The sequence below is a fragment of the Oncorhynchus kisutch genome, linkage group LG11 (genome assembly GCF_002021735.2).
Source record: "Oncorhynchus kisutch isolate 150728-3 linkage group LG11, Okis_V2, whole genome shotgun sequence".
Classification (NCBI taxonomy): Eukaryota; Metazoa; Chordata; class Actinopteri; order Salmoniformes; family Salmonidae; genus Oncorhynchus; species Oncorhynchus kisutch.
Window position 1 is genome coordinate 27,437,436 of NC_034184.2, and position 14,986 is coordinate 27,452,421.

Sequence of the window (14,986 nt, forward strand, 5' to 3'; positions counted from 1 at the left end):
ACTTTATTTTACCTTCCCCGTGACGCCTTCATAGGGCGACCATCTGGCGAGTAAACAGACTAGTTCCGCTGTCGCGATGGAATCAAACAAGGACGAAGCTGAACGGTGTATTAATATTTCTATAAGTGCGCTCAGTAATAACCAGACAGACAAAGCTAAGAGGTTTCTAGAAAAGGCACAGCGTTTGTTTCCAACCGATCAGGCCAAAAGTACGTTGATTATCTATTTTTATGCGTGCAGTATTTCCTGTTAGTTGGTGGTGGGCCAAAGTACACTCAGAACCAAATATGCTAACTTTTAGCTAGCATGACATCGACCTCAGTTTTTGGAGAGGTGGTACTTGTAGTTCATTTTGTTATCAACAACTAATCTTTGTTATGGCATGTTGAGTGATTTCTCATGTTAATGATAAACATATGCGATAGCTAGCAAGCTAACAACAAGCCTGCTAACGTTAGCTATCGACCCCGTTAGCTCTCGAGAAACCCATACCCAGCCCACTTAAGGCGCTTGCATTACAGTACATGAATGGCCAAACTAGCTAGTAACTACTTCCCTAACTTTCTTGCTTGTAATATGCTGATACAGGTGGCACCACCAACATTGCTGTAACGTTACATAGTTACAAAATAGTGTTGGAGATAAAAATGTAGGCCTTACTGTACTGTGATGCACGTCTTACATTTGCCCTAGTTATGGGGAGAGAAGTGTAAGTTATATGGCTGCAGTGACATGCCAACGTTACCACTTATCATCTGCAGCTGTCCCGTAAACCTATTCCTATCTACCCAGGTTTACTAGAGTCTATCGAACAGAATAAGAAACCACCGGACGAAGAAGAGAGGCCTATGAATGGGGATGGTTCTGGAGTGAGACAACGTAGCCATGGGGACGAAGCCGGAGACTCAGCCACAGACTCAGCCAAACCATACACATCAGAGCAGCTGGATGCTGTTAAAAAGTATGTCTGTGTACTTATTCCGTTTAACAGAGCCAGAAGGAGTTCCCCCTAACCCCTGGTCCAGGATTTGGTATTTGTTTATCCTCTCTAATGGTTAACGTTTGGAATCATGATTGGGGTTGATTCAATTATCCTAGATCTGTGTTTAAGGGGAACATCTACTTTGTATACTTTGACAATTATAACCTCTGTCTAAATTATGTTTTAACGGGCATACTTAAGAATGATTCAGACAACCTGAGATAGTGCTACATGGTTCATTGGTTGTTTTCTTGCTCATTGCTCGGCTAATTGCTTCACTGACTTGTTTACTTTCTCTTTGCTTCTCTTATGCCATGTGTGTAGAATAAAGAGTTGTAAAGACTACTATGAGATTCTGGGAGTTGAAAAGGACGCCGGGGAAGAGGACCTGAAGAAGTCCTACAGGAAACTGGCCCTGAAATTCCACCCTGATAAAAACCATGCTCCAGGAGCCACAGAGGCATTTAAAGGTAACCTCTTTTCTGGCAGTTGAAATTTCACTGCTTGCTAATGAGTACACAATGTCATATCTGAAGTATACCATCATGGCAAAGTATGAAAAAGCTTAACTGAAGTATTTTTATTTTTTTCCCCTCACCTTTATTTAACCAGGTAGGCCAGTTGAGAACAAGTTCTCATTTATAACTGAGACCTGGCCAAGATTAAGCAAAGCAGTGCGACAAAAACAACAACACATAGTTACACAAAACAAACGTATAGTCAATAACACAATAGAAAAAGCTATGTACAGTGTGTGCAAATGTAGAAGAGTAGGGAGGTAAGGCAATAAATAGGCCATAGAGGCGAAATAATTACAATTTAGCATTAACACTGGTGTTATAGATGTGCAGATGATGATATGCAAGTAGAGAAACTGGTGTGCAAAAAAGCAAGAGGGTAAGTAATAATATGGGGATGAGGTAGTTGGGTGTGCTATTTACAGATTGGCTGTGTACAGGTACAGTGATCGGTAAGCTGCTCTGACAGCTGATGCTTAAAGTTAGAGAGGGAGATATAAGACTCCAGCTTCAGTTATTGTTTTGCAATTCGTTCCAGTCATTGGCAGCAGAAAGCTGTAAGGAAAGGCGGCCAAAGGAAGTGTTGGTTTTGGGGATTAGAGGTCGACCGATTAATCGGTATGGGCGATTTCATTAGGGCCGATGTCAAGTTTTCATAACAATCGGAAATCGTTAGTTTTGGGCGTCGATTTGGCCGATTTAATTAAATTAAAAAATTAATTTAATTTAAAAAATATATATTTTATTTAACTAGGCAAGTCAGTTAAGAACACATTCTTATATTCAATGACGGCCTAGGAACGGTGGGTTAACTGCCTTGTTCAGGGGCAGAACGACTGATTTTCACCTTGTCAGCTTAGGGGATCCCATCTTGCAACCCTATAGTTAACTAGTCCAATGCTCTAACCACCTGCCTCTTATTGCACTCCACGAGGAGCCTGCCTGTTACTCGAATGCATTGGAAGTCAAGGTAAGTTGCTAGCTAGCATTAAACGTATCTTATAAAAAACAATCAATCAATCATAATCACTAGTTATAACTACACATGGTTGATGATATTACTAGTTTGTCTAGCGTGTCCTGCGTTGCATATAATCGATGCGGTGTGTATCGTTGCTCCAATGTGTACCTAACCATAAACACCAATGCCTTTCTTAAAATCAATACACAGAAGTAATATTTTTAAACCTGCATATTTAGCTAAAATAAATCCAGGTTAGCAGGCAATATTAACCAGGTGAAATTGTGTCACTTCTCTTACGATCATTGCACGCAGAGTCAGGGTATATGCAACAGTTTGGGCAGCCTGGCTCATTGCGAACTAATTTGACATAACATTAAAGGTTGTGCAATCTAACGAGAATATTTAGATTTAGGGATGCCACCCGTTTAGATAAAATACAGACTGGTTCCGTATTTCACTGAAATAATAAACATTTTGTTTTCAAAATGATAGTTTCCGGATTAGACCATATTAATGACCAAAGGCTCGTATTTCTGTGTGTAATTATATTATAATTAAGTCTATGATTTGATAGAGCAGTCTGCCTGAGCGATGGTAGGCAGAAGCAGGCTCGTAAGAATTCATTCAAACAGCACTTTCGTGTGTTTTGCCAGCAGCTCTTCGCAAGCACAGCGCTGTTTATGACTTCAAGCCTATCAGACTATTGGCTGGTGCAACCGATGTGAAATGGCTAGCTAGTTAGCGGTGGTTTGCGCTAATAGCGTTTCAAACGTCACTCGCTCTGAGACTTGGAGTAGTTGTTCCCCTTACTCTGCAAGGGCCGCAGCTTTTGTGGAGCGATGGGTAACGATGCTTCGAGTGTGGCTGTTGTCGATGTGTTCCTGGTTCAAGCCCAGGTAGGGGCGAGGAGAGGGACGGAAGCTATACTGTTACACTGGCAATAGTATAGTGCCTATAAGAACATCCAATAGTCAAAGGTTAATGAAATACAAATGGTATAGAGAGAAATAGTCCTATAAATACTATATTAACTACAATCTAAAACCTCTTACCTTGGAATATTGAAGTCTCATGTTAAAAGGAACCACCAGCTTTAATATGTTCTCATGTTCTGAGCAAGGAACTCAAACGTTAGCTTTCTTACATGGCACATATTGCACTTTTACTTCTCCAACACTTTGTTTTTGCATTATTTAAACCAAATTGAACATGTTTCATTATTTATTTGAAGCTAAATAGATTTTTATTGATGTATTATATTAAGGTAAAATAAGTGTTCATTCAGTAATGTTGTAATTGTCATTATTACAAATGTAAAAATTTAGAAAATCGGCCGATGTAATCGGTATCGGCTTTTTTGGTCCTCCAACAATTGGTATCGGTATCGGCGTTGAAAAATCATAATCGATCGGCCTCTATTGGGGATGACCAGTGAAATATACCTGCTGGAGAGTGTGCTACGGGTGGGTGTTGCTATGGTAACCAGTGAGCTGAGATAAGGCGGGGCTTTACCTAGCAAAGACTTATAGATGACCTGGAGCCAGTAGGTTTGGCGACGAATATGTAGTGGGGGCCAGCCAGTGAGAGCATACAGGTCGCAGTAGTGGGTATTATATGGGGCTTTGGTGACAAAACAGAATGCACTGTGATAGACTACATCAAGTTTGCTGAGTAGAGTGTTGGAGGCTATTTTGTAAATGACATCGCTGAAGTCGAGGATCGGTAGGATAGTCAATTTTACGAGGGTATGTTTGGCAGCATGAGTGAAGGAGGCTTTGTTGCGAAATAGAACGCCGATTCTAGATTTAATTTTGGATTGGAGATGCTTAATGTGAGTCTGGAAGGAGAGTTAACAGTCTAACCAGACACCTAGGTATTTGTAGTTGTCCACATATTCTAGGTCAGAACCAACCAGAGTAGTGATGCTAGTCGGGCGGGAGGGTGCGGGCAGCAATCGGTTGAAGAGCATGCACTTAGTTTTAATAGCATTTAAAAGCAGTTGGAGGCCACGGAAGGAGTGTTGTATGGCGTTGGAGCTTGTTTGGAGGTTTGTTAGCACAATGTCCAAAGAAGGGTCAGATGTAAGCAGAATGGTGTCATCTGCGTAGAGGTGGATCAGAGAATCCCCAGCAGCAAGCACAACATCATTGATATATACAGAGAAAAGAGTCGGCCCAAGAATTGAACACTGGCACCCCCATAGAGACTACCAGAGGTTTTGACAACAGGCCCTGTGATTTGACACACTGAACTCTATCTGAGAAGTAGTTGGTGAACCAGGTGAGGCAGTCATTTGAGAAACCAAGGCTATTGAGTCTGCCGATAAGAATGCGGTGATTGACAGTGTCGAAAGCCTTGGCCAGGTCAATGAAGACAGCTGCACAGTACTGTCTTTTATTGATGGTGGTTATGATATCGTTTAGGATCTTGAGTGTGGCTGAGGTGCACCCATGACCAGCTCGGAAACCAGATTGCATAGTGGAGAAGGCTTGGTGGGATTTGAACTGGTCGGTGATCTGTTTGTTAACTTGGCTTTCAAAGTTTTTAGAAAGGCAGGGCAGGATGGATATAGGTCTATAACAGTTTGGGTCTAGAGTGTCTCCCCCTTTGAAGAGTGGGATGACCGCGGCAGTTTTCCAATCTTTGGGGATCTCAGACGATACGAAAGAGAGGTTGAATAGGCTAGTAATAGGGGTTGCAACAATTTTGGTGGATAATTTTAGAAAGAGAGGGTCCAGATTGTCTAGCCTAGCTGATCTGTAGGGATCCAGATTTTGCAGCTCTTTCAGAACATCAGCTGGCTGGATTTGGGTGAAGGAGAAGCAGGGGGGGCTTGGACAAGTTGCTGCAGGGGGTGCTGAGATGTTGGCCGGGGTAGGGGTAGCCATGTGGAAAGCATGGCCAGCCTTGAAATGATCGATTATCGTAGATTTATCGTGGTGTCAGTGTTTCCTATCCTCAGTGCAGTGGGCAGCTGGGAGGAGGTGCTCTTATTCTCCATGGACTTTACAGTGTCCCAAAACCTTTTGGAATTAGTGCTACAGGAAGCAAATTTCTGTTGGAAAAAGCTAGCATAACTGACTGAGTATATTGGTTCCTGACTTCCCTGAAAAGTTGCATATTGCGGGGGCTATTCGATGCTAATGCAGAACGCCACAGGATTTTTTTTGTGCTGGTCAAGGGCAGTCAAGTCAGGGGGGAACCAAGGGCTATATCTGTTCTTAGTTCTACATTTTTTTTATGGGGCATGCTTATTTAAGATGGTGGGGAAAGCACTTTTGAAGAGCAACCAGGCATCCTCTACTGACGGGATGAGTCAGTTCAGGGTGATGGCTAACTGACTACTAGCTAGTAGCTGGCTAGCTGCTGATGGGGGTTCTGTTTCTAAAATATAAAAAATAGCAGATCCGTACCACATTGGGAGAGGCAAGTTGCAGGAGAGTATGTTCAGTCCGTAGATGGAAATTGAGAGATTGAGATTAAAAATGTATACAAAATATATATGAAGAAAACGATATATACACGGGACGGGACAAGACAAAACAGACGTCCGACTGCTACGCCATCTTGGAACAATGGTTACTGTGTTTTTTTTTTGTTCTCCAGCCATTGGCAATGCATACGCTGTACTCAGTAACACAGAGAAGCGGAGCCAGTATGACCAGTATGGTGAGGAGAGAGCTCACCCTACGAGACAACAGCACAGGCACCAGCGCCATGACTTCGAAGCCGACATCTCGCCCGAGGACCTCTTCAACATGTTCTTTGGAGGAGGTTTCCCATCACGTGAGTTGGGTCATATTATTAATTAGGCACCAAATGAAAGAAAATGGACTGAAACAGGGAGGGACTTCCTGGATTTCCCCAATAAGAAAAGCACATTTTTGTTTTCTGTGGCAAAATGTTTTGAAACATTATCGGTTGCATGCCCTAATGAACACAATTTTGGTTGTGGACAAAAATGAGGTCTAAATGATGTTCTGCTGGCCTGGATGTTTGGATGCTAATTGTTGTTTTATACTGTATGTTCTGCTCTCTTCCAGGTAATGTACATGTTTACAGAAATGGCGGAATGCACTTTGGCCATCAGCATAGAGCAGGACCAGAGAGGAGAGAACAGCGGGATGTAAGTGAAATCTGTAGACTCCTTTTTGTTGATCAATGGACACATTTTCTTACATCCTCACTTCATGACAGAATGAAGAGTGCTTAGTTATCTAGCTTATTCTGTGACATGTGCTGAATTCAAAATGGAATCACCTGACCTCAACCCAATTGAGATGGTTTGGGATGAGTTGGACCGCAGAGTGAGGGAAAAGCAGCCAACAAGTGCTCAGCATATGTGGGAACTCCATAAAGACTGTTGGAAAAGCATTCCTCGTGAAGCTGGTTGAGAAAATGCCAAAAGTGCAAAGGGTAGCTACTTTGAAGAATCTAAAATATATTTTGATTTAACACTTTTTTTGGTTACTACATGATGATAGTTTTGATGTCTTCACTATTATTCTACAATGTAGAAAACCGTAACAATTAAGAAAAAACATTGAATGAGTAGGTATGTCCAAACTTTTGACTGGTACTGTATGTGCTGAATACTAAATCGACCTCTATCCCTAGAGACTTTGTGTATATTTGAAAGCAATTGTTATAGTTCCATCTTACCCTCTGTCAGGCAGGTTGAGGTTCTGCCAATCCTTTCAGGTCTGCATAAACACCTAAAAAAGGAGTAGGGGCTAGGAGTCCATTTGGAATTCACATGGGGAGTGCTTGAGCAGGGTTGACTCTTATCTCACTCTCTTTCTCTCTCTGTATATCTTTCTTTCTCTGTTCCCCTATAGGGAGGTTTTGCCCTGTTTGTCCAGCTGATGCCCATCCTCATTCTAATCTTCGTCTCCGCCCTCAGCCAGATGATGGTGACCCCTCCCCCCTACAGCCTTAGCCACCGCTCGTGAGTCTCAGTGTCCTCCTTTACACACTAACACTTCTACTACTCACTTATAAAATAGTTATACAAACTTCTATACACCTCTGCTACTTACTTATGATAGCGGTGTTTGACAGACATGGTGGATCGTGACCCAGAATTTTCAGCTTGGGGTCACAGCTTCAGAATATATTAAACGTTAGTTTTGTCACAAGGAAATTTGAAAGGCTTTAGTTGAGTCAGTGTAAAACTTGATATTGATGAACAACCTCTAAAGCATTTCTGGTTATCACTTTATCACATATAATTTATTACATCTGAGGGTATCAGTAATTACAACATTAAATTATACATGTTTAGCCTTTGCTCGTAATGGACCTGTGTGTCAAGATTTTGATTGTATGACTTAATTTACCTTTTGTTTTTCTTGTAATTCTTTATGACGTCACTTGGGAAGTTGAACCACCCTGTTTATCACACTCTCACATCCTCTTTTATCACTTCCTGTGCTGCGCTGCAGAGGTGCGGGCCACATCAACCGGAGGCAGACACAGACCCTGAAGGTGGCTTACTACGTAGGAGCTAGCTTCACCAAGGAGTACTCTGGAAAAGACCTAAGGAATGTGGAGAGGAGCGTGGAGGAAGACTACATCTCCAACCTCCGGAACAACTGCTGGAAGGAGAAGCAACAGAGTAAGTCACAGCCCAACGTTAACACAACAGACATGCAAAGTTGGTACCCTTTTCACAGTATCATGCCATATTGTGCTTTACTGTACTGGCTTGGCTATTTTCCTCTCACATTGTCCTCTCCAGCATTCTAGTGACTACTAACCAGCCCAATGCAGTTAAGTTATGCTGAAGTTAGCTATTTTTTGATCATTTGCGTGATTATATTTTTCAATATATTGGATACATTTATGTGTGTTTTTGTCTTCCAGAGGAAGGCTTGCTGTACCGTGCTCGTTATTTCGGAGACTCTGACTTGTACCAAAGGGCTCAGCGGATGGGCACGCCTAGCTGCTCACGACTGTCGGAGATTCAGATCATGCTACATGGATAAGAACTCAAACAAACAGAATGGTAAATTTGATATGATATCAATTGATACTGTTTTGACTTCAATATTGTTTGATATCGGTTTGATATCGATATGAGCAAGGCACGTCTTGATATTGGTTTATCCTTTCTGTAAACCTAAGCTATTATGTAAAAAAAAAGCATACATGACTGTTCCTGCATGCACAAAACATTCTCGCAGATGTTCTCACATGCTCTCAATTTAGCATACTTAATTGCTTGCTGATAGGTTATCGTCGACAGTGGATGGGCTTTCCATTGCATTCAAACTCGTTGAGTAAGTTAGGCTCGAAGAACATTCACACCTGGCCCAATGGGCAACCAGTTGCCTCGACTTCACATAGCTGTGGAAGTGAAATGAAAAGTGAACTTTTACAGTTGCAATGTATTGTATTAAACCAATGTACACTGCTCAAAAAAATAAAGGGAACACTTAAACAACACATTGTAACTCCAAGTCAATCACACTTCTGTGAAATCAAACTGTCCACTTAGTAAGCAACACTGATTGACAATAAATTTCACATGCTGTTGTGCAAATGGAATAGACAACAGGTGGAAATTATAGGCAATTAGCAAGACACCCACAATAAAGGAGTGGTTCTGCAGGTGGGGACCACAGACCACTTCTCAGTTCCTATGCTTCCTGGCTGATGTTTTGGTCACTTTTGAAAGCTGGTGGTGCTTTCACTCTAGTGGTAGCATGAGACGGAGTCTACAACCCACACAAGTGGCTCAGGTAGTGCAGCTCATCCAGGACGGCCCATCAATGCGAGCTGTGGCAAGAAGGTTTACTGTGTCTGTCAGCGTAGTGTCCAGAGCATGGAGGCGCTACCAGGAGACAGGCCAGTACATCAGGAGACGTGGAGGAGACCGTAGGAGAGCAACAACCCAGCAGCAGGACCGCTACCTCCGCCTTTGTGCAAGGAGGAGCAGGAGGAGCACTGCCAGAGCCCTGCAAAATGACCTCCAGCAGGCCACAAATGTGCATGTGTCTGCTCAAACGGTCAGAAACAGACTCCATGAGGGTGGTATGAGGGCCCGACGTCCACAGGTGGGGGTTGTGCTTACAGCCCAACACCGTGCAGGACGTTTGGCATTTGCCAGAGAACACCAAGATTGGCAAATTCGCCACTGGCGCCCTGTGCTCTTCACAGATGAAAGCAGGTTCACACTGAGCACATGTGACAGATGTGACAGTCTGGAGACGCCGTGGAGAACGTTCTGCTGCCTGAAACATCCTCCAGCATGACCGGTTTGGCGATGGGTCAGTCATGGTGTGGGGTGGCATTTCTTTGGAGGGCCGCACAGCCCTCCATGTGCTCGCCAGAGGTAGCCTGACTGCCATTAGGTACCGAGATGAGATCCTCAGACCCCTTGTGAGACCATATGCGGGTGCGGTTGGCCCTGGGTTCCTCCTAATGCAAGACAATGCTAGACCTCATGTGGCTGGAGTATGTCAGCAGTTCCTGCAAGAGGAAGGCATTGATGCTATGGACTGACCCGCCTGTTCCCCAGACCTGAATCCAATTGAGCACATCTGGGACATCATGTCTCGCTCCATCCACCAACGCCACGTTGCACCACAGACTGTCCAGGAGTTGGCGGATGCTTTAGTCCAGGTCTGGGAGGAGATCCCTCAGGAGACCATCCGCCACCTCATCAGGAGCATGCCCAGGCGTTGTAGGGAGGTCATACAGGCACGTGGAGGCCACACACACTACTGAGCCTCATTTTGACTTGTTTTAAGGACATTACATCAAAGTTGGATCAGCCTGTAGTGTGGTTTTCCACTTTAATTTTGAGTGTGACTCCAAATCCAGACCTCCATGGGTTGATAAATTTGATTTCCATTGATAATTTTTGTGTTATTTTGTTGTCAGCCCATTCAACTATGTAAAGAAAAAAGTATCTAATAAGAATATTTCATTCATTCAGATCTAGGATGTGTTGTTTAAGTGTTCCCTTAATTTTTTTGAGCAATATATATATATATATATATATATATATATTTTTTTTTTTTTATTTTTTTTTTTTTTTTTCCTGATATAGATTTTCCATTATCGGTGCCCATGATTAATCGTTATCCTGTTTGATGTGTGCTTGTATGACTTGCTGCCTGTACTTGCTGCCTGTACTTACTCCATACTTATTTTTTCCCCTCAGATTATTTGGTACTTGAATCGAATGAGAAGAAATCAATATACAACGCCCTACTCAAGCCCACACAAAAATTGGAGCAGCAATTTGAGAGAAACTGCCTTAGATCCATATGGTGGGTTGCAGACAGATATGGCCTGTCAGGGGGGGACCCCTATCTCTTTGCACACTCCTGTGGTCAGTCTTAACTTCCTATAGAACTGTGAAACAGACGGAGAAGGTGATGGCTGGTTTAAATACAAAAACACTTCAAGGCTGGCAGAACTAGACGGGTGTCATGGTTTTTTGAAAACGAGAGATTAAATGTATTTTTGAATGGTGCATTGCCTTCAGAAAGTATGAACACCCCTTGACTTTTCCACATTTAGTTGTGTTACAGCCTGAATTTAAAATGTGTTAAATATTTTTTTTAAATGTCACTGGCCTACACACAATACCCCATAATTATTATGTGGAATTATGTTTTTCAAAATGTTTACATTAATTACAAATGAAAAGCTGAAATGTCTTGAGTCAACAAGTATTCATCCCCTTTGTTATGGCAAGCCTAAATATGGTCAGGTGTAAAAAGGTGCTTAACACGTCACATAATAAGTAATAGTGTTTAACATGATTTTTAATGACTTCCTCATCTCTACCCCACACACAATTATCTGTAAGGTCCCTTCAAACACAGATTCAACCACAAAAACCAGGGATGTTTTCCAATACATCCAATACATATTGGTAGATGGGTAAAAAATAACAAAGCAGACATTGAATATCCTTTTGAGGATGGTGAGGTTATTAATTACACTTTGGATGGTGTATCAATACACCCAGTCACTACAAAGATACAGGTGACCTTCCTAACTCAGTTGCCGGAGAGGAAGGAAACTGCTCAGGGATTTCACCATGAAGCCAATGGTGACTTTAAAACAGTTTGCAACAAGGCACTAAAGTTATACTTAAAGAAATGTGGCAAAGCAATTAACTTTTTGTCCTGAATACAAAGTATTGTGTTTGGGGCAAATCCAATACAACACATTACTGAGTACATAGAGGATAACCTAATTCAGTCTTCTTTCCATCAGCCACGGGGAGGTGAATTCACCTTTCATAAGGACAATAACCTAAAACACAAGGCCAAATCTACACTGGAGTTTCTAGACAAAAAGTCAGTTAATGTTCAAGTGGCCAAGTTTATGATTTTGGACATAAATCTGTTTGAAAATCTATGGCAAGACGTGGAAATGGTTGTCTAACAATGATCAACAAACAATTTGACTGAGCTTGACGAATTTGAAACAATGATTAATGGGCAAATATTGTACAATGGTGTGTAAAGCTCTTTAGAGACTTACCAAGAAAGACTCACAGCTGTAATCGCTGCCAAAGGTGATTCTAACATGTATTGCCTCAGGTGTGTGAACACTAGATTTCTGTATTTAATTTTCAATAAATGTGCAAACATTTCTAAAAACATGTTTTCACTTTCATTATGGGTTACTGTGTGTAGATGGATGAGAAAATGTTTTTATTTAATCCTCAGGTTGTAACACAAAATGTGGAACAAGTCAAGGGGTATGCATAGTTTCTGAAGGCACTGTATACTGCTAAAGCTGCTAAAATAAAGCTTCTTTCTTTTCCCTGTTATGTTTGATAAATATTTTTAAGAACCAACTCAAGGCCTTCTGTTATAGACATTTAAACCAATAATTCTTTATATATATATATATATATATATATATATATAGTTCATACTTGTATATACTATACATCGTAATTTTTAACAACACAGTGTAGATGGCCTTAAGAAGCTAATGTAATTTACTATCATTTAATGTACCCTGAGGATTTGCTTGTAGTCTGTTGGATTATGGAGATGACTATTGAAAATCTGTATTTATTAAAATTAAACAAATCGGCCTCTTCCTTTTATAGTCACAATTATGACTTAATGTGGTGCCACTGAAATATTAGAGACAAATATTTGGTCCATTGACAAAGTACTTCATGTGGATATTTCATTTGAAAAATAATGAATTTCATTTTAAAGTTCTTGAAGGAAAGTACAAAAAGCAGTACAGGTTAACAGGTGAATATTTGCATATCAAAGAAATATGTCTAATCAAATGCATGGTTTAAAAACAGCAGTTTTGCATTGTAATGCCCATATCTTACATTTGATTGTCCCTACATGTCAATTGATGTGGAAAAGCTGCCATTAACAACATACAGTATGTTCCCTTAAACATTCAAATGTTTGGTTTATGAATAAAAAATAAACTACATTTGATGCATAGTAAACATTGTTGCACAATATTTTCTTGCCCCACCATGGGAATAAAAAGAGTATCCACTTCAGGGTTTGGCTATACGATGTCCTTCAACATCCTCAAAAGTGGAGTGAGTTCTCTTTCGGTACATTGGTGATCACATTGGTACAGTATTTCTGCTATCACACAGAGGAATACAAGGCTTATCTCACTGTAGTTGAGTCCTCAGTCCAGAGCTATAGCCAATACATATCAGACCAGAGTCAATCTATTGAGGTGTGCTTGATTTGCACTTTTTGGACCATTACATCAGTTCCATTGTACCAGGCAAACCAAACAAAGCACAGCATATTAAGTATATCAACATATTATTAGACCCAAGTCTGATATATCTACTACACCTATAGCTCTGGCCATGTCAGCACTCTGATGAACTACACAGCTTTCTTTTGATAGCTCTGAACCTGGTACTGAGCCTGAATGTGTGTGGGTGTCTCCCATTCTGCCTCTGGGGGGACCCAGGCCCTAAAGAGCCTCTGCAACTTGGGCCACAACCCCCCACCACCACCTCTGGCTGTAACACCAGGGTGAGTTGGAAGGTAGAAACCAGGTTAGGGTCAACGATTTTCTTCTCCACACTGCACAGTCGTCCCCTGGATTCCCTTTGTTGGTCCCCCTGCTCCACACACAGGTCAATGAGCGCCCTCTTCAGGTCGCAAGGCTCATTAGCCACTAGATGGGGCAGCTCCTGGCTGATGTTGGGCAGGAGAAGCGTCTGTGGCATCAGTGCAGGACAGCGTCTGTGGCATCAGAGAGACTCAACAATGGGCTGTAGAAGAGACCACTGTCAGATTCTGATATCACGGAGATGTCTGTGACTGATCCTGGAACAGAGAAGAAAACAATAGGGTTACTTTTAATTCATTGTACAGTGCTGTTACAATCGAACTTGGGATCAATTTCAAAATGAGATTTCATATGAATCCTGTGGATAAGCAACTATTGGAAAACTACATGCAAATATTTTTGGCAAAAGTGTTATGCTTTTTAGATCTATTTTGAATCATTATTGGACTGACTATTGCTGCATAGCTTTTGTGTGATACAATATTTTGTAACTTTGTAGCAACCCTCCTAAATAAAGCAAAGACCGTACTCCTCACAGCAATTTCACTGTTGCTACCGCAATAATGGGGCCGGAGGAGATGGCTGCCATTTTACGGTCCCCTAACAAATTGTGCGTGTTTTTTCATGTTATTTGTAACTTATTTTGGACATAATGTTTCTGCCACCGTCTCTTATGACCAAAAAGAGCTTCTAGATATCAGGACAGCGATTACTCACCCCGTACAGGAAGATTTTTTTCTTTAACAAGTCAGACGCGAAGGATTTACTTCAGACGCCCGACAAGGCCCTGATCCTCGTCATTCATAGCCTTGTAAGGATCCGACGGCGAGTAGGTAATCTGCCTTTACCATCAATCCTATTACGAAACGTAAAATCATTGGATAATAAAATAGATGAGCTACGAACACGTATATCCTAACAACGGGACATTAAAAACTGTAATGTCTTATGTTTCACCGAGTCGTGGCTGAACAACGACATGAATAACATACAGCTGGTGGGTTTTACGCTTTTTCAGCAGGATAGAACAGATTGTAAGACAAGGGGTGGCGGTCTGTGTATATTGGTAAACAACAGCTGGTGCACAAAATCTAAGGAAGTCTCAGGGTTTTGCTCACCTGTGGTAGAGTATCTCATGATAAGCTGTAGACCACACTAATTACCAAGAGAGTTTTCATCTACATTTTTCGTAGCTGTCTATTTACCACCACAAACTGATGCTGGCACTAGGAGTGCACTCAATGAGCTGTATACGGCCATAAGCAAACAGGAAAACGCTCATCCAGATGCGGCGCTCCTAGTGGCCGGGGTCTTTAATGCAGGGAAACTTAAATCCGCTTGACCTCATTTCTACCAGCATGTTACATGGGGAAAAAGTCCAGACCACTTTTACTCCACACACAGAGACGCTTACAAAGCTCTCCCTCGTCCTCCATTTGGTAAATCTGACCATAATTCTATCCTCTTGATTCC

The 14,986-nt window shown here is 41.7% G+C and overlaps 1 protein-coding gene across 1 annotated transcript; it reads left to right on the top strand.

Moving 5' to 3' along the window:
- Positions 1 to 19: 19 nt before the first annotated feature.
- Positions 20 to 12,915, top strand: dnajb12a (DnaJ heat shock protein family (Hsp40) member B12a). The gene is made up of 9 exons (XM_020495342.2): positions 20 to 209; positions 793 to 961; positions 1,307 to 1,452; positions 6,071 to 6,250; positions 6,508 to 6,590; positions 7,303 to 7,412; positions 7,909 to 8,081; positions 8,330 to 8,471; positions 10,635 to 12,915. Exons 1-8 carry the CDS (start codon positions 77 to 79, stop codon positions 8,449 to 8,451), a joined length of 1,116 nt encoding a protein of 371 aa, XP_020350931.1. The 5' UTR covers positions 20 to 76; the 3' UTR covers positions 8,452 to 8,471; positions 10,635 to 12,915.
- The last annotated feature ends 2,071 nt before the right edge of the window (positions 12,916 to 14,986 follow it).

What these genes read in the sequence shown, in the direction of transcription:
- dnajb12a (XM_020495342.2), top strand. Translation starts at nt 77, where the DNA reads ATGGAATCAAACAAGGACGAAGCTGAACGGTGTATTAATATTTCTATA. An exon ending in TGGAGGAGGTTTCCCATCAC is followed by an intron (nt 6,251 to 6,507) that starts GTGAGTTGGGTC and finishes GCTCTCTTCCAG; the next exon opens with GTAATGTACATGTTTACAGA. An exon ending in AGAGGAGAGAACAGCGGGAT is followed by an intron (nt 6,591 to 7,302) that starts GTAAGTGAAATC and finishes GTTCCCCTATAG; the next exon opens with GGAGGTTTTGCCCTGTTTGT.